We start from the raw sequence: 24,593 nt of genomic DNA on the forward strand, positions 1-24,593 counted from the left end.
GAGAATTTTTGTTTATTTTTGTAGGAAAAGAAACCATTATAAAAAAAAAACATTTATACTACTTTATTTCACTTACACATTATGTCAGACTTTTATTTTATTTTATCATAAGTAATTACTTAAATCACTGGCATAAGCATTCCCGAATTTTGAATCACTTTCATTATAAAGTATTAATTTTAAAAAGTTAGAAAGATAATTTCAATGCTTTATACGAATAACTTAAAACACCTGGTCTTTAACTTCTTTCTGCTCTTTCTTTCCCTAGATTTTCTCACACAAAAAAATAAGCAAATGACTTCAAGTGTTTTACCTTCAGCCCGGTGGCCTCCCTGAAATCCACTCCAATCTCCAATAGTTTGTGCGTATCTTCCCCCACAGGCCTATTAGCTTGAACTCAGTAAGTTAACCAACATGTTAAGCTTCCCAGTCACACTAAGGGTCACCATCCTAGCCTCTTAGACCTTAAGACTTGGCAAAACTCTTTTTTTCTTTCTCTCTCTTTTTTCCCCCCTGGCATCACTTTTTGACGCCCCTTTTTCCTTAGCTTCTATATCCAAGATGTCAGTACTAGTCATTCTAACCAAGAACTTCAAAAAGCCTTTAATATTTTTCTTTAGTCCCATTGCTCCACGTCAGCCAGGGCCTCCCCCCTCATCTTCGGGCCATTGCCAAGGCCTCCAACCGGTCCCTCTGTTGATGCATCCTGCCCACTCCTTAGCAAGCACATTCATTATGTGCCTGATGCGGGCGAGACAGCACCGTGTGCCTGTGGAGGACACGGACAGCGGTGCGCACCTCCCACCAGCTCCACACTCCGTGACGTCACACTCAGTGACGTCACACGGTTAGCTGGAACGGAACAACGTAGGGAGTACTTACAACATAGGAATCATCACACTCTGCAGATCAAGGTTCACGGACCACACCCTCTAGAATAGGGGTGTCGAACTCAATCAGAGAAGGGGCCAAAATCTAAGATCCAGCCTAAATCGCGGGCCGAATGGTTTACTGAACAGTCATAAACTGACAATGTCATAAACTGACAGCGGAGTGCAGTGATGACAGCGCGGTGCGGGCCACATTGCAAGGCCTGGCGGGCTGGATTTGGCCCGCGGGCCTTGCGTTTGACACATGTGCTCTAGAACTAGTGATCAAACATTTACCAGCACGTCACTGCTCGAGAATGCCAGTAACCCTGGATGGACATGTGTGGGGCTCAGGGACCACAAAAAGGTCCCATGTGCCTGGCACGGGGAATGGTGGACAGTGAGGTTGGGTAGGGAGATGGTAGAAGGCCTGGGTCTTCAGTCTGGGCAACGAGAAGCCACTTAAGGCTGGGGGGAGGGCCACCCTGGTGTGCCTGGCTGCCCCTCCTGCAGCACCACTAGCAATGCTGGTGTGCTAAGACTTGGGATAGTCTGCACAGGGTCTGGTGATTTTGGGACACCACAGTACAGTTAAGTCACGAAATTCTCAGTCTAACTGGAGAAGAAGCCAGCACTGCAAGGAAGCCAACATGAATAGAAAGGGAAACTCTTCATCTTAAGATCATAAAGCCTAGAAATTAGGAGGTAGTCAGTTCTTATATGGATAAACATTTTAATCTAATATTATAGTAATAATTCAAGCGCAATTTTCTTCGAAAATTCAACTCTGTTAAATACTACTTATTAAATAGTGTTCATCAAACATAACATATTCTTTTCAATCCCCACAGCCGTCAGCCATGTAGCAGAGGTAAGATTTTTTTAAGCCTACTACATTTTGTTATTGCTAGAACATCTGGATTAGTTGCGGAGGTCTCAGAGCAGCCATTAATTAATTTTTGAAAGCTCTACCAAATATTCTGACATATAATCATGAATCCAGATATCTGTGTCTGGCAGGGATGTGTCCACTAAATACAACACCACTTTCTGGTCCCAAGGGTTAGCACTTTCTATCACCGTCTGCACCAGTGCCACCAGAGGTTTCTTCTCCACATGATTCCGGAACACCATGGAAGCCTCCTCGGACCACTGGCTGCACTTCACTCCTAGGAGAGAGCAGAGCAGGGAGGGGTGGGTGAGCCTTTCTCTGCCCACTACATGGAAAACTCCTTAGTCAATGCCAGAGTAGCTTAACCATCCCCGGCTGGACTTGCCTAGCTGACAAAACAGTTGCAGAACCGTCTTGAAGCAGGGCAGCTTATAGTTTTCTATTCTAAACGGGTTACTTTTGTAGACCTTTTTCATGCTGTGTTATAAAATGAAGTTATAATAACTACTGTACATTTCCCTACATAAAATACATGCAAATTTAAAATGATAATAGACATAAACAGGGGGAATAAAATACCAATGATACCAACATTTCTCTTATTTATAGATTTTTCCCCCTGATGAATGAGATATAGTAAAAAAAAATGCATTAATATACTAATTTTTCAAAAATTTATTATATACAACAACTGGATTGAACATCTGGAGACTTAGTTACTATTTCCAGCTCTTCCTCAGTTACGGTTTCCAGCAAGTGGTCTGATTTTGGGCAAATCAGTTTATTTCCCAGGCCTTGGTTTACTTATAAAATAAACTGGTTAGATCAGATGAAATTTAAGTCCTATGCATTTCTAAATCCCCATGACTTTTGTTTGTTTTGTTAATCCTTACCTGAGGATATTTTTTCCATTGATTTTTAGAGAGAATGGATGGGAGAAAAGAAGGGAAGGGAGGGAGAGAGAAAGAAAAAGAGAGAGAGAGAGAGATCCATTTGAAAGAGACACATCCATTGGTAGCCTCCTGCATGAGTCCCCACCAGGGCCAGGGATGGAACCTGTAATCCAGATACACACCCTTGACCGGGAATCAAACCCTCGACCCATTGGTGCATGGGCCGACACCCTAAACACTGGCCAAAACATCGCGAGTTTTTTCTTAACGCTGCAATAAAAGTATAAAGAACCCAAACACCCAACAATAGAGAAATAATGATTAAACAGAATACTTTGCAGCTATTAAAATCATTATTAAGACCATCAAAATTTGGGGGAAAATGCTAAGTGAAAAAAGCAGATTGTGATATTGTACCTGTACTAAGATTATAGCTTTAGAAATAAACTCATACATGAAGAGAGACAGAAAGGAATGTGGAGAAACAGAAATAGCAGGTATAGCTGGAGAGACCATTAAAAATTATTTCCATTATGGTCGGGAAGTTGTTTGTGCTAAAAAAACAAAAAAGTTATCTCAATAAGCCAATGACTTTGTGCTCAGGACAACATGACAATATAAGCCATATTGGGGCGTGAGTTCAAATTCCACAGAAATTACCTGCTAGTTGAGCCGTGACTGCCTGGAACGGCAGCTTTCGGAATATGTCCACGAGGGGCTGTACTTTCCTTATGTTGACTAGCTCGTGCTTGCCATAGTCCAGCTCATACACGGATACCAGTCCATTGGTCAGGATCCCCTTTAAAAGCACCCTGTGCCACCTAGGTGTGCAAAGGATTGAAAAGGAAGAAGAAACACACACAATCAACACCTGCTTTAGTGAAGGATAGCATCTTTCGATAAAAAGAAAAATGAGTATGAATGAAGTCTATCAAAATATAGAACTACACTATCCTAGAAGTTTTTAAAGGGATTGCTTCTTCTTTTTTCAAAGGTTCCTATTCTCGGCTTTAGCACTGGCTCATCTGGTGGAATTCCCTCACTCTAACGACCTTTTTCAGGCCTCATGGAGCTGAAGGAGAATGAGACAATCCACTGACCATCACGAACCAGAATGAAACAAATGCCACAGAGGGTGATCAGGACAAGGCTAGTAGATCCCTTCATTCTGTCGGGGAGGCGGGGATGGCCACACGTTGGGGGAAGGCACAGGGGTGGAAGGTGGGAGAGGGAGGCACGCGGACCAGGCCAGGCTGAAGGCAGGCATGGGAGAAGAGCACAGGGGGCTCCACAGGGCGCGGTGCTTTGAGTGTAGCAAACACTACAGTAAGCGGGGCGGTGGGATGTGGGCAGGAGTGGGAGAGAAAGTCAGACTGGAAAAGGAGGTTGGGAAGAGATTACAAAAAAGAATGTAAAGTTGACAATTTCAATTATGCCAATAAATGCATTGAAAAACAAAAGAAATCTAACCTATTGCTTAAAGAACCTGGAAAGGGTAGGAGAATATGGGGAAAGATCCAATGTTCAAGATGCCATACAAATATGCTTTTCCCCTCTGGGCCTTTACTCATTAAAATGAGAAAAACCTAGACCTCGACGCTCAGGAATGAAGGACCATTGTGAAGTCCTGGAATCTTGCTCACATGATTACGCTGAGGCGAGGATGGTGGTTCATAAGTCTGAACGGGAAGTCTCTCCTGCACAGTGGGAGCCGGGGCTGCCTCAGGTGGCAGACCTGGACACCCTCTGAAGCCCGTGTATCAGGTACAAGCCCCGTGGAACAGCAAGCACTTCACTGCAACACTGCTGGGCTGGGGGCCAGACTGGACCGATTCCCAGCAGTGTACACCAGTGGGAAATGGGTACAGGGAATCCGCACAGGTGCCACACGGTGAACTGCAATAAGAAAGCTACAAAAGCTTTCTTCAACACTGACTGGGGGCTCTTAGGGGAAATTCCATAAACCTTCAAATTAGGCCACAGTGCAGCAAGCAAAACTCCGTGAGTTACAGGGCCACAAAAAGGTATCAGAATAAGTACCTAAGAGCTTTTGGGGCTGAACTGCTGAGCTGAGGTCCCACTGAGCTGGGCCATTTTGCAGCTGCGTTATGCTGGGCTCTTTGTTCATTCTCTGAGCCTGTTATCTCATGGGTAATACTTAATTTTAATTCACTTTCAGGAATAATATATACAAAGCACTTAGCACTTTATGTACTTGACCTTTTAGGCACTTTGCAAATGGTAGCCATCATAATTATTATTAAAATTAAGATAAGCTGTGTAAATATAAGAACTTCAGACCAAATTAAAGAGAACTTTTCATTAATGGAAATGCCAGCTTGGTGCATGCTTCTAATTAAGTGCAAAAGGACATTAAAACATTTGGTTTCAACCAATAGCAATGACTTCAAATTGTAAAAGGCAAATGATGTCTCTGCTTTGAGTCTATAAGTAAGAGAAGTGAGGAGAGAGCCATCAGAGAACTTAAGTATTAAACTTTTACTCAGCTTTCACCTTTCAAAACTAATAGCGGCTTAAATAAAGGCTAGATTTCCAATTTCAGTGCAAGGCTGCTTGTGAATCTCCTGGAGAATCTGTTAAAGACACGGATTGTGGGATTCCACCCCTAGCGATTCTGATTCAGGGTATCTGGGGAGACCCTCCACTACAGGTCTGGAGTGAAGAAGGAGAATCTCCATTGCTAATAGGTTTCCCAGGTTATTCTTAGACCTGGAAACCACTGTACTAAAAAATGCATCCAAAATTCCTACGTCCTAACTTACCTTAGTTGGAAACAAGGTGTAGTAAAGAGTCCTGGGTTGTAAGCGATAGAAACTCTAAACATTTTACATAGTTTCAGTTCATGAAGTTAAAAAAATCAGGGAGTCTGTTCTTATCTGTAAGACAGCCCTTGCTTCTCTGGGGTACAGATTAATTGGCTGAAGCCCAAGAGTCCTGGGGGAGAGCTGTTGGGCACATGGGGTGAGGGGAACGATTCTAACATCCCAGACTGCAGGTCCCTCCCACACAACCCTTGCTTCCAAGAAGGAATCCTCAGTAATTATCATTAATCTGCCCCTCAGATAGAAGGTAACAGTAATTTGATTTTCACTGTGATTAATTTATCCTGCAAAGAGCCATAAAAAAGAAGGAATTCTCATCGTTTGCAGCAACCTGGATGGAATTGGAGAACATCATGCTGAGTGAAACAAGCCAATCAATGAAAGAGAAACACCACATGACCTCACTCATTTATGGATAATAAAGAACATTATAAACTGAAGAACCAAAAGATAGATATAGAGACAGTAAAGCAACAAGCAGACTGTCAAATTACAGCGGGGAGGTTGGGGAGATCTGGGGGAGATAAAAGATCAACCGAAGGACTTGTATACATGCATATAAGTACAACCAATGGACATAAAACTCTGGGGAGGGAGGATATGTACGGGGGGGGGGGCATTGGTATATGTACAAAAATAATAATTTAATAAAAAAAATTTATCCTGCAAAGAATTCTGAGGCAAATTTATACCAACACTGTTTCTATTGTTCTGAATTAAACATATTTATGCTTATTGTTATCAATAACTTGACACAGTAAAAATACTTTTAGGAAGATGAAAAACTTGCAACATGTTAGTTGAATGCTTTTCAGAATGAGTACTATACTTTTTCACTTTTAAGAGTGAAAAATGTGGGAGGAAATAAACCCTACATAACAAGAGAATGATAAATTATGATTTCTCTGTATGATGGACTATTTTCTCAGCCATTAAAAATGTTTATGAAGAAATTTTATTACATGAAAAACTGTTCACAGGATTGTCAGGTAGAAGAGCAAGTACAAAATTATACATACTAATAATAATCCAGCTGTATAAATATGTAGAGTAAAAACTAGAAGAAATACACAAATAATTGAAGAAATACATAAGTAGTGTCCAGTTAACTAATTTTCGTTTTGTATGCTTTTTTGTATTTTTTAAATTTTCTACAATAAACATCTTATTTTTTTAATTAAAAGGTTATTAAATAAAAATGTTTTCTGAATAAACAAATATATTTTCTAGTAGAAAAGTAGAAAAAAAACATTTAAAACTTCACTTCAGATATGGTTAGGTTTTAATAGGAAAATGATCACTAGATTTTTAGATAAATGACATCATTTTAAGTATTAGAAAACTGCATAATTCATTCATCTCATTTCGCATTCAAAACTCCCATTTGTGCTGCTCAAAGTCCCCTGCAGGGATTAGGGACTCTGTTATCACTCTACATTTCTCTTAGAAATAGAACAAACGCTTTGTCCGGGGACCTACTTATTTTCCACTTTGGCGGCGTACACTTGGTCCTTTTCCACGGCCACGTGGCGCTCCTCGGACACGCTGTAGTACAGGATCATCTCCTCCATCAGAACCTCCAGCTTATGGATCTCCTGCCACGGCTGGATGACGAAGTAGCCCGGGTGGCAGGCCACGGGCACGTACACATCCATGTGCTCCCCTGGCTGCGCCAAGGGCACCGGAGGCGGCAGCTCCTCCGTGGAGAAGGAGAGGGCGTGATCCACCAGGAGCTTCTTGCTGACATCCGCGAGGCCCTTTCTGACACTCTCCCCGGGGGTGCCTGCAGCGGTGCCCGCGGCGGCGGTGTGCCCGTCTCTGCTGCCGGGAGAGCCAGCGTCACCGGCCAGGGCACTCAGAAACACGTCCTTCTGATGCTTCCACAAGTCTGCGTTTGTAATCTGGCGGTTAATGCTGCGGTGAGGATCAGGGAAGTTCTTGGGAGTAAATAAATAAATGTGTGTGACCCCTCTGGCTTCATCCACTTTTGTCACCTTTGAAAAACGTGAAAAAACAATTCAGGAAATCCAAGTTGGCACTGAACTCCAAGAGGTGGTTATAATATTAACGTTAAATATTAAAGCACAGCATTTTGCAAAACAAAAAACAAAACAAAAAAACACCCCAACTTGCTCAAAATCATTTTACTTCGGGTCAGATGAATTATCTATCACGTCTGTAGCAATGCATAAGCTCTTAAGTAGTCTAGCAACCAGCAACAAGCTTATGGAAGTGAAGAATTTACTAACTTCCAAAATCTCTGAGAAATACCTTCCAACTTGCTAGAGGTCATTACTGAGAGGAAATGATTTGATATATCATGACTAAATTTTTAAAATTAATTACATTTAAAACACTCAAAATAGAAAGAAGAGTATGAGGAATCCCCATGTGCTCAACTTCAACAATTCTGTATAATAAAACTCCAATATGCAAATCAACTGAACAGAGGAATGACTGGTCACTATGATGCACACTGACCACCAGGGGGCAGGAGCTGCCCCCTGATGGCAGTGCACTTCCACAGGGGGAGCGCCACTCAATCAGAAGTCATGCTCATGGCTGGCGAGCACAGCGGCGGTGGCAGGAGCCTCTCCCACGTCCATGGCAGCGCTAAGGACAGAGCCTAAGCCTACAGTCAATAGGACCTCCCCTGAGGGATCCCAGACTGTGAGAGGGTGCGGTCTGGGCTGAGGGACCTGCTTAAGGCTGGTGTCCGTTCACACTAGAGGGTGTGACATTCACATTAGCTTTGACATTCACCATACCCTCCAGGACCTCTGGTCTAAACTCCTTATTTGGTCTTAATATCTGATCTCAGCCCTCAGTCCTTCCCCAGTTACTTAAAAGAGGGACCTTGGGAGTGAGAGAGGAGGAGGGAAGTTCCGGGCAGTTTGTACCTTTGCCCGGGAGACCTCTGACTGCCTAGCTACCTCTTTCTGTCAGCGGAGTGAGTGTCCGCCTGGGACACCAGCCACTGAGAGTGGCTTATCTTAGAAATGACTAACATGAGATACTTGTAGCCACATCTAGTTTTTATCACAACAGGCCAGGAGTGGAAGGCAGAGACCAGGCCTGAAGATAGGGAGAGACCTGCAAGGCAATCCTGTTGCAGCGATTTACCTAAAATTGTTTTCTTCCTTAGCAAGATGATCTACTTAAATTCATCATTGGAGTGCTAAGGAAGTACTGACTGCTAATTCATTTTGATATTTATGATTCAGAAGTTCAGCTTCAAAAGTCAACCATTAAAATATTTTTATTGAGTACCCAATGCTCTGAATTTAGGAGCTGAAAAAGTAGCTGAGAAAACAATTTTCATTATCATGTGTCAATTAAAAACTATAAAATGATATGTAATTAAGTGAGGAACTGTATATTTTAAATCTGAGAGGAGTAAGAAGAGAGGAAAATCAATGTGAGCTAGAATAATTTAGAAATCTTCATGAAGGCATTTCTCAAGGACATTTCATTATTAATTTTTCATAGAAAATGACAACACAATTTGCATTAGTTAAAACAGAGAAATATCATTTTGCATTTCTATTCTTGGAAATATGAGCAATGTTTTTGATATGAAGAAGCAAAAGTGTAAAAAAACTAGTGAAATAAATCTAGCAATTGAAGCAAACTTTAGGAAAAGAGGCAAAAAACAGAATTATAAGCAAATAATTTGTTTATAATCTATTACACTAGGAAAAAAGAAACAGAGGAGTTAAGTGATTTTTAGAAACATTTATCAAGACATATATGGTGGTCCCTCTGTTGGGAATTTAATTCCTTATCATGTACAAAATAGGAGCAGAGAACCATGTCTGCTACCTTGATTATAATGGAAAAATTATATAAAGGGTTTTAAAATAGTATTGGAGATTCAGAATAAGTTCTTTTTTTAAAAAATAACCTTAATTGTTGAAAGTATTACAGATGTCTACCTCCACCCCCCAAAAACCCCTCTACCCCACTTATCAGAAGAAGTTCTTACATAGAAATTAAACCATGAGCCCTAACCGTTTGGCTCAGTGGATAAAGTGTCGGCCTATAGACTGCAGGGTTCCAGGTTTGATTCTGGTCAAAGGCACAAGCCCCAGTTGCAGACTCGATCCCCAGTAGGGGGCATGCAGGCGGCAGCCAATTAATGATTTTCTCTCATTGATGTTTCTATTTCTCCCTCTCCCTTCCTCTCTGATTTCAATAAGAATATATTTTAAAAACTTAAAACATAAAATATCCTTTCACCACACATGTAACCAATCTCAGATGTGAAAGCATCAGTTTACTGTAAGATAAATTCTTTCACACAAAAACAAATGAGCCTTCCAGCTGACAGCCCCCTTTCTAAATGTATCGGGACCAGTAAGAGGACTAACCTTAATGCTACAGTCTGAGCAATTCAAAACAGAATCTCTTAACCAAAGCACAGCATCCGGCGTCCACATGCCAATCGATTGTGGAACATCCGCTAAACAGCACCTGATGGCCTGAAAAAGAAAACACGATGGAAAAGCAAACACACCACCTTAAAGTAGGTACTTGTAACATCAATATTATTTTCCTACAAGTCAGATGTTGCCAAAATAGAAAGCAAGCGGCAGCGATAGCTATAATGACAATCACAGTGCTCAGGCTGGAGCACCTGCTTTCTTCCTGGCTCTGTTTATATTACTACTGTTATCTTCACTCCTAGTACCAGGCACTTCACCTACTTCTCACCCTACAATACTTTTCTGTTGGACAGGCCAACGTTGCAACCCTAATTATATAAATGTGAAACAGATGTGGAGAGACTATCAGATCACAAAACAGAGAAGACAGGATTGGGACGAATATCCATGTCTTCCCCCCAAACCCAACTATAAAAAAATGAAGTGTCATTTGGATGAATATCCTGTTAAAGAAATCTTTTTGGAAGCCAATGTGCTTTATTCAGCATTTCCTGAGCACCTGTGGATGCCAGACAATTCTGCTCACCTTTGGGAGGAGGTTATAATGAAGAAAAACTGAGACCCATCACCAGCTAAAACCTCAGTTCCCACAATCCTTTTACCTCCTACCACCACGGCACAAGCTTTTGTAGAGTGGCTACAGCAGGGGGTAGTAAAGGGTGACCTCAGGGACTCCTGCCGTCTCATGGAAGCCGTTGAACTGATGGAGGCAATTCTGTGAAGGGAACCAAACTTACTTTCTGGATTCCTTCTTTCCTCTCTGGACCACATCCTCCCTGTCATGGCCTCCTCTTTTGGGTGTCTGAGTCTCTCACCATTTCTTCTCTCCCCCCTCCCCCCTCCGCCCCTGCCAATGAGGCCACACACTCTATACCTGTAGGGGCCAGGCAGGTAATGAGGGAGTGAGGCCTATTGCACGAATCGTCATGCAACGGGCCTCTAGTGTTCTATAAGTCTGGTATTCTTGTCTAAGACAGCTGAATTTTATATCTGAAAACCAGTGGACTACCACATTTGAATCATTTCCAATTTTGTTACAAACTCAGACTTCAATCATTATCAAAACTGAGAGGGCACTCACAACACGATTACAAATACATTCAAGTCTTTTCCAGCAAACTCCTGAGCTTGTAACATACAGTACCTGAGACGGTATTGAAACCATTTCTCGTAGAAACCGAGAGGGAATTTCCCTGAGCTCAGACACTTTTACGGATGTCACGGTGCCGGAGTCCAGAAACTGAACATCAAGAGTCCGGCTGCTGTGAACGTTCATGATCTGCAACGAGACAATTTGGCTCATTAGCAAGCACATCCCAAAGGTCAAACGGTTCTGTGCCATTACAGCTTGTTCAACTCTAAATTGCATGTAAAAGCAACAAAGACTTCGTTACAAAATTATCTCTTATTTTAAAATGTATTTATAGGTATTCTTTTAGAGTAGAATTGATTTCAACATCTAGTTGTTAATTTATTTAATCAGTACCAATCACTAAACAAGTAATAATCAGTAAAATTAATAAACATAGTAATATTTACTATATTTTCAATTCTAGGACACTACTGACTAAACAACAATCTGACACATTATTATGTATTGCTGATTATAGGATGCAGTCTGCTCTCTACAATATTAAAATGTGAGAGAAAAAAACCATTGTGTTTTAGCAATGAGGAAATAAATAATAGAGATAATTCAGAGACAGAATTTTACTTTTAGCAAGTAAATGCTATATATTTTTGAATTCTAAATGTTATTTTGTAGCTTTGTCAGAAAACCCAATGATAATTATCTTCATTTGTTCTAACTTAAAATTTGAAACTCAGAAAATCATAAAGAGGTAAAATAAGTCCAAATTAATAATTTGAAAATGGTAAAATTACACATTAAATCAAGGCAATATTTGATTTGTGATCAAATGGCAAACTCACAATGTAAGATACTGGGAGCATCTTTAAATGCCCATAATTTCCCTTACTAAACCATTGTGACATTGGCATCATTGACTATAGTTACACTGGCCAAATATAGCCCCAGGAGGATGGCCCTCTGGGCAGGAACTTCAAGCCTTCAATTGCACTAATTGCCACCATAGGAATGGTGGTGCCTTCAACATAGTCACTGCCATGAGTAACTGAACCAGTCTTGGCATGGAAGTCAGATTTACCAAAAGCAAATCCTGTTCCACTGCCCCAGAGGATACTTAATACAATTTTCAAATCTCTTAATATTATGATAAACTCAAACAGCACAATGAGGTAACGTTTTAAAATGTATTTATTTATTCAAACATATACACTGAATATTTACGTTAGTAGACATGGTATATATTAAATACTTATTATATCCTGGCGTAATTGGGCCACAGAGATATACTTTCACATCTTAAAGAGTTCCTAGTCTCATAAGAGATGATACAAATATATAATCATAAAATAATGTAGTAGTAAGGGCAATAATAAAGTTAGGAATATGACAACATAGAGGACGGGCACCTGACCTAGACAGGAAGTAGATGTTAGAACAAGCTTTCAGGACGAGAAAATGCCTAGAATTGGTATTCACATATATCCTATAATTGAATAATATATACATATATATTCTATAGATTATAATTATCCTCTTAGTTTTTCATTCATGTTTTTACAAAAACTGATTTATAAAAATTAGAACATATTATACTGTAGAAAGTGAATGCAGACCACTCAGGATGTGTTTGGAGGAAGAGTGGTGGCAGGGAGATGGATGACCAGGAAATAAAGCTGACTGGATGTATAGAATAAGTTTAGAATGCATAGCTACTGAGATTGATGTGTCAAGAGCAAACATAACATTTAAACACATGATCTGCTTTTCATTAATCCATTTCCCTTCCTTAACTTTCTATGTGCATCACTAAAAGAATGAACACTTTTGCTATCTCAAAGATATTCAATACACACATTGATAGTAATAAAAATAGTACTAGATATTATTCTAAAGATTTGAACATATGTTGAAAAGTTATTTTTGCCAAATAGGCATAGCCTGAAGAAACTGAAGTTGAGAGATACTCGACAAAATTTTGCTGCCCTTTAAAAGGTCACGAACAACAAAGACAGAGCAACTGCCAGGTTGGAGAAAACTGAGAGGACATGACAATTAAATACAACTTGGAATCCTGGACCAGACAAAGGACATTTGAGGGACAATCTGGGAAATGTCAGTAAGTTCTGAAGTGTAGTTAATAACATCATGTCGATGTTAATTTCCTGTTTTTGATATTGGTTATATGCAAGATGATAACATTTGGAGATGGTCAGTAAGAGGCATGTAGAAACTCTGATCTATTTCTGTAATTTAAAAATATATATATATTATTGATTTTTTACAGAGAGGAAGGGAGAGGGATAGACAGTTAGAAACATCGATGAGAGAGAAACATCTACCAGCTGCCTCCTGCACACCCCTTACTGGGGATGTGCCCGCAACCAAGGTACATGCCCTTGACCGGAATCGAACCTTGGACCTTTCAGTCCGCAGACCGATGCTCTATCCACTGAGCCAAACCTGGTTTTGGCATATTTCTGTAATTCTTTAAAAGTCTAAAATTATTTCAAAATAAAAGTTTAAAGAAATTAGCACTTGTGCATTTATAAATTATATATTAAACATCACAAACTTTTAAATTCGATAATGCCATGTTCTTTTTAATGAGTCATGTTTCAGATTCTTGTTCTGTAACCCCTGCCTTCTGACACACATTCACATTAATGACAAGAATTCCTTCAAAATTGCTACATTTGTTAAAGTAAATATGACCAAGTTTTATTGAAATAAAGGGAAAATCAGTATAATTTAGTTTTCAATATGTAGCTTACACAGTATTAAAAATCAATGGAGCAATGGTTCTTGCCTTCATAGGATTAGTTTCTTTGAGAATCTTATGAAAATTAGGAATATTCCCCCCCAAACACATAACACACACACACACACACACACACACACACACACAGACACTTTGCAAGAACCCTGAAAGTAGAGGTCTTCGCACCTAGATTAAGAACCTCTGTAACAAAGGAAAAACAGAGAAAATAAAATAAAGCCCGAATTTTCAATTTTAACAATTGGGGAAACTAGCTATATTTAAAAAAAGACACAAAGAAAGGAAATAAACAGTAACTACAAAAAATAAAAAATCCATCTTTGAAAAACATACAGAAATACATGATAAAATATAACAAACCTTTCAAATTCCTAACTGAGCTCGTAAGAAAATGAGACAATCATTAGGGACTGGAAATAGAGGAGTGTGTGAACACTGAGGCCAAAGCCATCTGGGCAGGAGGGAGAGAGGGTTGGAGACTCCCCCAAGAAGCTGGAACTCTCAAGGGCCACCGCTTCAATGGAAGGGCAGCTGTGGAGAGCAATTGGACAATGATCTAGTGAAGCTGCAGATAGGTGTTTCCTATACCCAGAACTGCCTTCCCTATATACGTGGCCTGGGGATATGCACAGGAAGGTTTGTGATGACAATGTTCGTAAAAAAATTAGAAACAACCTAAATATCCATCATCAGGAGAATGGAATGATAACAGTGGCATATTCACACATGGTTACTTCACACAGCAATGAAAACAAACGAACCAGAGCTCCACACATGGACATGGCTAATCTCACAGAGAAAGAAATGCATGTCTCAGAAGGACCAATACATTTCACTATTTATATATATTTTAAAAATGTATTTTTCATCTAGTTATACCATATTCATTTATTTCTTCTTATAAATATTTACACTTATATTCATTTCTATATTTCTACTACCTATATATGAAAGTATCTAGGTAGTAAAAGTGTATGTACATAGATACAAACATAGCAAAAGTAAAAAGAAATGAGTAGGAATGAGAAACATCGAATTCAGGGAGGGAGTAGAAGAAAGGTGTTGAAGACGGAGCATTGGCCATTTTGGTCATATTTTATTTCTCAAACTGCTTTTTTCATTTTTTAAAAAAACTTGTTTGAATGTTTGAAATATTTTGTAAGTTAAAAAAAGTTAAGTGACAAATTTTTACCTCTACTCGCAACCATTTTCCTTTGCAATGGAAGAGGCAGATCTTCCCACAGAAGGGTAAGGAAACGAAGTACTCTGAGGTCATGTGCTGCAAAACAGAAGGCATGACCCTTATTACTCCCAGCAAAGAGCACCTGCCCACCATTAGGGAAACATCGTGCGCCCAGGCCAACTGCTTCATCTCATCTGAGGATGCAAGCCCAGGGTCCCAGAACTTCTGCCTCAATTCTCTACACTGGTTGATGGCAGCGATCTATGCTCCTTCCCTGCACATGGTTCACAAATCAGCCTGTTAAAATGTCTACAGAGGCCAGTATGGAGGTCAGTGTGATTCATACAGGCTCTGGTGCCATGAGTTAAACATGAAGAAGGAAGATGAACTTGACAAAGAGAAGAACAGCTTGGATGAACAGTGAGGAGGCTGGGCGAGCTGTCAATAAGGTTTCTTTATTCATCACTTACCAGTTAGATTCAAAGACAGGATTTTAAAATATGGACATTAGTGCCCATGAAAGCCAACACATCATAGCTTTAGGTCTCTTCATCCTCCTCTGCTCCACCCTTGAAGCTGGGGACCTGACACAGGATCTTACTCTTCCCCACAGGTCATGCCTCCACTTGGGTTATAAGAATGCCAGGGACTATCCAGAGTGCTTGTCACCACCATAGGTTGTAAGCACATGCATGCAAATGAGCGCTGCTTTTTTCATTTTCATAACACTTTCCATGCCTCAGCTTCTCTGGGTGTATCAGATTTCTCCAAGATAGACCAGCAAATCAATCCTAAGTTTTGACCTTGAGATCTATCTAAAACATCTCTAACACAGAAAGAGGCAAAACTATAGGTTTAATGCCTTAATTCTAGGTCTGTGGTCGGCAAACTGTGGCTCATGAGCCACATGTGGCTCTTTGGCCTCTTGAGTGTGGCTCTTCCACAAAATACCATGGCCTGGGCAAGTCTATTTTGAAGAAGTGGCGTTAGAAGAAGTTTAAGTTTAAAAAATTTGGCTCTCAAAAGAAATCTCAATCATTGAATTGTTGATATTTGGCTCTGTTGACTAATGAATATGCTGACCACTGTTTTAGGCTGTAGTCTGAATACAGGCTTAACCTGATTCAGCCAAAACTTTGGAAATACCATCCTATGTAAAATGCTATATTAGGTACTACAGCACCTAAATGAAGTTGGCGCTTACCAGTAAAGCTCAGTCTCTGTCCTCAAGCCTACACTCTAAGACAAACCTCTACCCAAACAGCTAAAATTCAGTACTGCATAAGTGCCACGAGGCCCCAGTGTGCTTTGTACGTTAGAGGCCAGGGGCCACTTCCAGGGGCGAGGGTGACAGGCATTAGGATTCATTCACTCAGAAATCATAGCATATTCTGGATTGTGATTATAATGTCCTAATGGAGCTAAGGAAATCACTTTAGTACCTTAAATCAAAACCTCTTCATATGCTGATTCAGAAAAGAATACTAGATTTACAGGGTAAGAAGCTCATTAATAAATTTAAACTGCAGAACCACATTTACTGAGGTGGTAGGTTCTCACAGACCATAAAGAGCTTGGAGGTGGGGGACTGGGGGGGGGGGGTGAAGGGGGGTTTATTCTCCTAAGTTCCATGGTTTCACTATTGCCCGAGGCAGAGGAGCCAGCTGGCTCTGGCAGGCAGGCAGGCACTGTAGGATCATCACCCGCACTTTGTAAGTAACAGATCTACCAGTTGCCGAGCACTTATGTCATTAGCCAGCTTCTGTGCCCATTTAGCAGGCTTGCAACTTGTTCTCCTGACAATCCTATGTGTACAGTTTTACCCTCATTTTACAATGGAGAAACCAGTGTATGTGGGGAAGGGTTTTGTTTTGTTTTATTTTGTTTTACATTAGCAGTCTGTGTCTATCACCCACTATTCTATCTCAAACTATTCAAAAATTACTCATATGTATATAAATGTAGAGGCCACTCTTGTTTGCAATTTCAGGAATGACTTGAGAGGTAGATGATGCTCTGACATACCTTACAATGGAAGTAATCCTCTATCTTATGCAGAAGGTCATTGAGCTTGTTCAGCCCCTTACAAGGCACCTGGCAGTAGAGTGTGCCATCAGAGCAAATATTAGTCACTCTGACATTTGTGTACATGGCATCAACCTGGAATGAACAAAGGACATGCCAAGGAGGCTTGAGAATAGAGCATAGTTCCTCCCTACCTAAGGGGTGTCTATCTAAAAATCTTCTAAGTTTGCCCCGGGTGGTTTTGCTCAGTGGTTAGAGCATCGGCTTGTGGGCTGAAGGATCCCGGGTTCGATTCCAGTCAAGGGCACATGCCCAGGTTGCAGGTTCAACCCCCAGTAGAAGGCACTCAGGAGGCAGCCGATCAATGATTCTCTCATCATTAATGTTTCTATCCCTCCCTCTGCCTTCCTCTCTGAAATCAATAAACACATATGTAAAAATGTTTTAAGTTGGAGGATAAATGGAATAAAATCCATAACTTAAATGTAAAAATTTAGGTTCCTCTCTTTCCAAAAGAAATATTTGATATCATCTGTATGAGGCACAAAATAGAGTTTTTGCATACATTAACTTATTAACACTTTCCATTGTTTGAAAAGCTGAGAATATCCTTCGGTTTAGTTTATTTTCTCCCCATTAATTTAGAAAAAAAAATTGTTATATAAAACATATTTTTGCAATATTACAGAAATGGAAATAAGAAACTTTTACCAAATCAATCCCTTTATCACTTACTTTCTAATCTGTGTCCATAGGCCAAAATAATTTTATAATTTAAAAAATGTTTAATTCATAGTAGAGGTTTAATTTAGCCATCTTTAGTCAAATCATAATATAAAAATAATTCACTGTTGTTCTACTCATTAAAACAAACATTTTCCCAACATTGCCATGAAGCCGTTAAAATGGTCATTTTTAACATCTCTTCCTATTCAGTGGCAGTTTTATAATTTATTTATTTATTTTTGTTTGTTTTATGATTTATTTAAAGGTTTTATTCTTTGTGGCTATCCATGTTCTTCACATTTTTAAAATGTTAAAGCTAATCTATAATAATAAAAGCATAATATACTAATTAGACCAGATGACCTTCTACGAGGGAAGCCCGGGTTCTAGGTGTCAGAGGGCAGCCGGTGCTGGCAGCCAGGGGAAGGAAGGCCTACTCTTGCACAAATTTCATGCACCAGGCCTCTAGTACTTTAATAAACATCTTCATTGATTTAATTTTCTTGTCTTTTGTAATATCCTCCCCTATTATATTTGCAAAATAGTTTCAGATGAAGTTAATACATACTTATTATAGAAACTGGAACTTAAAACAAAGACCCAATTCCTAATAATTACCATTACGGTTATGGCATGTTCCTCACATCCAGCCCCTGTGCCCCTTTTTCTCAATATGTATATAATCTGTCTGTATCCAGCGTTAGCCTAAAACCTACAACATCCTTTCCTGATAACTTCCTTTCCTGTGACATGTGTAACAGACGACAGTAGTGGTCACAGTGGTACCTGAAGGTGAACCTCGAGTGACTTGTCACATATTGCCTTTAAGCAGGTGGCATTGATATTGATATCATCTTCTCCTGAGGTATCGTACAGAATAACAAGTGGAATATCAGCTTTTTCAAGAATTTCCACTGCAAAGATCTTTCCACAAGTTAAAGATTCAACCACCTTCACTAAACCAGGATCATCACTGAGAGCTTCCAACCCTGAAAAACAGTGAATATTTTAATTTCTACTTAATTAGAAGAATCATTTTAAGCAGATAGATGGATTATGTTTTTTTTTTTTTTAATTTACTTCAGAGAGGAAGGAAAAGGGAGCAAGAGAAAGAAACATCAATGACAAAAGAAATATCATAGATCAGCTGTCTCCTGCATGCCCCACACTGCAACCCAGGCATGTGCCCTGACTGGAATTGAACCACGACCTCCTGGTTCATAGGTCAAAGCTCAACCACTGAGTCATGCCTGCCGAGCTGGATTGTGTTTGTTTTAAATATTTATTACAGTTATGACTCTACTAAAAAATTTAAGAATTTTATGGGGAAGCTGTGTTTTATAATCTCATTTAAATAATCACCTTTAGGTTTTAAAATATCTATACTAATAAAAGCCTAGGTGGCCCTCACGCCCTCACATTATCACAAGATGGCAGCCACAAGATGGCTGGCAGTGGAGGGAAGTTGGGGGTAAAAAGGCCAGCAGGGAAGGGCAATTGGGGGGCGATCAGGCCAGTAGAGGAGGGCAGTTGGGGGTGATTGGGCCAGCAGGGGAGGGCAGTTGGGGGCCATCAGGTTGTCAGGGGAGGGCAGTTAGGGGAGACTGGGCTGACAGGGGAGCAGTTAGGCGTTGATCTGGCCAACAGAAGAGTGATTAGGGGGTGATCAGGCAGGCAGGCAGGCGAGTGGTTAAGAGCCAGCAGTCCTGGATTGTGAGAGGGCTCCTAGATTGGATGGGGTGCAGGCTGGGCTGAGGGAGACCCCCTCTCCCCCCAGTGCATGAATTTCATGTACCAGGCCTGTAGTATATTATAACACCTTGGGATACTTAGCACATTTTAGGATTTAACCACAAAGTACCATAGTAAAATCCATGGAAAGAGTTTTCAAAAAACTTCCTCTTACCTGCTAGCTTACACTTTGTAGCTTGGAATGAGAGGGAACAGAACTTTGGGTTCAATTTGTATGCTTTGCTCTTTTCAACATTTTCACTAAATCCATAGTCAACATAGCATACCTAATGATAAAACAATGTTTAGATTCAAGTAAAATTCTTTATCCTCACTTCTTTAAAAAAATCACTTGATGTACTTAATTGGTTCCATTTTATCCCATGATCACCGTTTCAGTGGGGTCACACTGCCTGGGAAATGCCAGGAGAGAAAGGCTGGGGCTGCGACCAGGGAAGCCAGGGCTCTGACTTCCAGGCCGCACTCCTCTCCTGCATGTTCCAACGGGGAGAACACGGAAGCCTGCTGAGCTCTGAGGCTCTGTTGTTGCCACTTCCCGGCAGCACACCCACCTGGGTCTGCCAGCCACGGCGGCCCCACCTTTCATTAATATCACAATGCTTACTCCTTCTTGATTTACACCCTTCCACCAAGGATTTGCATCCGTAGCAGCACTACTTGTTCCTAGAGCGGGAGTCACTCTGATGGTATTTATCAGATTCTAAATCCCCAAAGGAGCATTTGGGATGGCTGCTCTCAGCTATTATGCTTCCAGGGACTGAGATGCTTTCTGTTGATGACAACAACGATGCCATGGCTGGGTGACACTGAATTCTACACGTAAAAACAAACACTTGCTTGTTTGTTTTCCGGGTATAAAGCTGGGTCAGGCCTTCATCTAGCTTAGCAAAAGGCCCCAAGTCTGCTGTCCAGAGCTCTGTGTTTGCAGAAATCTGCACACTTCCTCACCATTAGAGCAGATCATTAAGAGTCTGCATAGTATTTGTAAAGTATTAACAGAACCTTCCATTGAAAATGACTCTAAAAGCAAAGCCCTTTTTTTGGAGAGAAAACATTAAGCTGTGGTTTAAATGATAAATAAGAATCTGAAGGAGACTGGGAGACTGCTCCTCTAGTTAAAGCAGTTGCTTGTTATTACAAAAACAAAATAAAGCAAAACACAGGGCACAGAGAGACTAAGTAATAGTTTTACTTCCTGCAGCAAATTAATGTTCACAGTTTCTTAGTTCTTAGATTACGGTACTAAACACACAAAACAAAACTCTTTTTCAAGCAGAGAATCAAAGGAAGAAAAAGCTAGAGACCACGCAGGCCTTTCCCTGACCAGCTGAGCACGGGATCGGTGGAGCCTGCACATGGCCTACTGGAGAGGACCGTCTCCCAGAGTCCATATCGACTCGCTGCTCCCTCGGCCTAGATCTTGGCAGGGGCCCTACTGCAGGCAGCCTGCCATTTCAGCAGACAGGTCCATGTCACCAGTCTCAACTTAGCACCTGTTCGTCCTCCCACAGGCCTCAGGATTCAGGCAGCTCTGTTTCCTTTAAGAGCTACCACCGCCTCCCACTTGGATTCTGCTCTTCCCAGACCCACAGTGGAGATTAACATGGCCTGACAGTAGGATATACTATGTGATCGTCATTCCTGGGAAATTTAGAATATAATCCTAGCACCAACAGACTGAATAATAACTGCTCTACAATCTTCACAAGTTTTCTGTCAGGTTTAGAGCTTGTTTCTTTTTCTTTTTTTCTAAACACGATATCATATATTTGTATGGCAGCTGACGACTATGAAACATTTGCCCATGCGTTGCCCAGATTGACTCCCCACACTGTATCTCTCTCTTTAATGCTCTGGATCAGCACAAACAGGCTCAGAATCCTATCAGGCCCCAGTCCATTCCTGGTTCTCTGGCACCATCAAGTGGCCAAAGATCTCACAGCACCACCTGAGCAATAAGCAGCAGGCTCCAGAGATGTGGGTCTGGTCAGGCAAACTGGCACCAACCTCATGTACCTGTTTCTCATACTCACCAGTCATGGAGCCTGTTTATATGTTCATCCAAGTATAAATCACACTGAATTAAAAATTCCCATTTAAAGTGTAGTTTGATGGGTTTTGACAAATGTTGATACCACACAATCAAGGTACTAGACCATCTGCCGCTCCAAAGAGTTCTCTTTCTCCTTTGCAATTACCCCCTTCCACCTCCTGTCCCAGGCCACCACTGATCTGAGTTTTACCATATAGGTGAACTTTCCCGTCCTCACCTTCACTAATATAGAATTACTCAGCAGTTGATGCCTTTTTATTGTTGAATAGTATGGCATTATATGGATAAACTACAATGTATTTATATATTCACCTGTTGGTGAACATTTGGGTTGTTTCCAGATTAAGACTCTTAATAAGAAAGCTATTACAAACGTGTGTACAAGCCTTTTTTGTGGACTTATATTTCCTCCTGTGTAAATAGTTAAGGTCCATATGGAAAAGGTTTAACTTTTAAGAAACGAGAAACTGCTGGCCAATTTTCAGATTTTAAAAGTTAGGTCATCAAATCGCTTAAAGTTTTATCTTGGTAGATTTGGTTAAAGAATTTCCTAAATTTCTCTGTGAGTGGCAAACAGTGGCTGGATGGTCAGGGTATCTCTTATTGAACAAACTGGGTAGGAAACAGCCAGCCTCCCTTTCTGACCTCCTGACCCTGTATTTGAAGGCAGGGTTTCAGGGGAGAGGACCCGATGGACTGAAGCTCGAATTGAGAAGGTAGCTATCTGCACTTAGGGACACAAAAGGGATTATTTGCCAGGGGCTGACGCTAGCACAAGGAACAGTTTTGCTTTTTATGAAATGTATTTGTCCATCGCAGTTAGCATACAACATTATATTAGTTTTAGGAACAGGTTTTATATTATGGGACAGAGACCATAGAAACAGAAGTGTATTTCTATGCTTGTAAAATCGAGACAAAACAGTGTCTTCAGGGCCAGAGTCCTAGTTCTTGGTCTCTGCACTGAGGGAAAGAGGCGGCAATGGGGAAAGGCTGACCACCAGGGCTTCGCCAAGGCTTGGAGTCATAGAGCCTGCTGAGGGGAGAGACTGGTGAAAGGCCCTCGGACCTTCCCAAGATGACCGAGAAGGCAGGCCTCAGGCATGGCCAAGTCCTATTTGGGTTCCTCAGCTGAAGAGGGGACAGGAAGGGTGTGGTCTCCTCTGACCTGTACTGTTTCCCTCGCTTTGAAGTACTGACCTTGACCAGAGGCCCACAGAGCTGTGATCAGTATTTATTCTTTTTCCCGGGCAATGAGAATAAAGGGCTCTTTCGGATTTCATCATGGGTTACAGACACTTCCATGGAGGAGAATATTTTGTGGTTGTTTTTTCCCCTAAAACTTTGAGATAATATAACTACCACTGGCTTAAAAGCTGACAGTGAAAATCTTTTATAGATTATCTTTTCAACCTCTGGAGAAAATAAAAGTTTATTTACTGTGCCCTAAGGGCACACTATCGGAAGCAGCATTATCTGAAAACTCATGTGCTTGTCTTCAGAACGCTACGGCAAAGTAAACAAGTGCTTGCCTTGATCCTGTTCCCTTCTGTCGAGGTGATCTGGGCCCGTAACCAAGCGTCCTCCTCGGCATGGACAGCCAGCAACTGCCCAACATGCACAGTCTGGACCGGGGTGATCCTCGGGGTCTTACTGTAATGCTCCTTCATCTCATCTTCCATTAATTCCTGAGCGGCAGAATAGTCTTTGCCCACATACCTTAGTTAAAGAGGTGAACACAAATGAAGCAACACAGGAGGAGTAATAAGAATTCATTCATATTCCTGTTTTTCTGCCTCCATCTTTGGTTCCCGTCTCAGACTTGCTTACATCAATGGGGAGAAGAACATGTATTTAGCAAACAATTATATCTAACAAAGGAAAATGTAATATTGTGGCACTGGTGCATAAAAAAACAAGGTCCAATATACCACCCAACAGAACAAAAAATGCTCGAGCATATCCAGTAGTAGGGGCATCTTCAGAAGGATAGGCTGAGGAAAGACTCCAGGGAAGGGAAGAGAGGAAGACACGAATATGGAGACTCCAGTGGAGGCCAGACAGCAAGAATGAACAGAGATTTTGAATAAGGCTGCTGGAAGGCTGTGTAGATTGCTGGAAGAGAATATAGTTGATAGTTTTGCCTTAACTAAGGCTGGGTCTAAACAAGGCCCAAGCTCTGAAAACCAGTGGAATTTTAATACAGAAAAACAAAGCTTTAACACAACCACGTGACAACCCCTCCTCACCTTACTGAACACATTACAACAAAATGTTGAGTTCTGATACCCTTAGAAGGGGTGACATGTTATAGCAAAATGCCTCTGACACTGTGTGCTTCCTGAGAAGTATGTGCTCAGGAGGTGTTCCTATCTCCTTTAATAATTTTCTGCTGCTGACAACTGTAGTCATCTTGTCTCAGTTCATATTACCAAAATATACTAGTTCCTTTCCGCCACAACAGGCTGTTGTAGTTTCGCCCTTTAGTTCTCAGAGACAATTCCACCAAAGGCCTCCTTCTGGAATGCAAAACCTGATGAATCAAGGTGACTCCTGTAACAGGAGATGTCAGCCCCACGAGGAAGGCTCTTCAGCTAGAAGGCTAGGCTATCACCTGGCCAGGGAGATGGGGAAATGCCGTAGTAATTGTTCTTTGTATTGTCCTAGCTCTTACCTAGAGTCCAAGTGCTCCTACTGAGCATTAAGATACTATCCCTTTCAGAAGGTTTTCATGTATTCTTATAATTATCACCAGAACAGAAGATACCAGCCATCCTACTCATTACGAGAGGGGGGAAATAACTTTCAAACATCATACACAATATGGAAAGAATGCTTCTTTTGAGGCAATGGCCATTTTAAAACCATTTGTGACATGCATACTACTGACTCCAGAGACAGCTCTAGAGCTCCGTCACACTGTGCATTGACTGAGCTTTCGGGATGTGAAGGCACTGCCTAAAATGCAGCTGCACTCTGGCTCTGAAGTCTCTCTGAGACCTGAAATTCCACCCAAGTGCTCATTTCCTGGGACTGGAGTCTCACG

The 24,593-nt window shown here is 41.0% G+C and overlaps 1 protein-coding gene across 1 annotated transcript in view; it reads right to left on the reverse strand.

Moving 5' to 3' along the window:
• The window catches only part of TDRD7 (tudor domain containing 7), a 51,585-nt gene continuing 26,992 nt past the window's right edge, over positions 1-24,593 (reverse strand). The window contains exons 8-17 of the mRNA XM_084898705.1: positions 23,080-23,266; positions 19,649-19,760; positions 18,529-18,731; positions 17,017-17,151; positions 15,001-15,087; positions 11,087-11,221; positions 9,868-9,978; positions 6,977-7,491; positions 3,315-3,475; positions 1-2,038 (exon numbers count right to left, since the gene is read on the reverse strand). Coding sequence (XP_084754831.1) covers positions 1,818-2,038; positions 3,315-3,475; positions 6,977-7,491; positions 9,868-9,978; positions 11,087-11,221; positions 15,001-15,087; positions 17,017-17,151; positions 18,529-18,731; positions 19,649-19,760; positions 23,080-23,266 — 1,867 coding nt within the window. The 3' untranslated portion in view covers positions 1-1,817. The remainder of the gene's footprint in view (positions 2,039-3,314; positions 3,476-6,976; positions 7,492-9,867; positions 9,979-11,086; positions 11,222-15,000; positions 15,088-17,016; positions 17,152-18,528; positions 18,732-19,648; positions 19,761-23,079; positions 23,267-24,593) is intronic.

This window comes from Pipistrellus hanaki (genome assembly GCF_964339955.1).
Source record: "Pipistrellus hanaki genome assembly, chromosome: 11".
In the NCBI taxonomy this organism is placed as follows: Eukaryota; Metazoa; Chordata; class Mammalia; order Chiroptera; family Vespertilionidae; genus Pipistrellus; species Pipistrellus hanaki.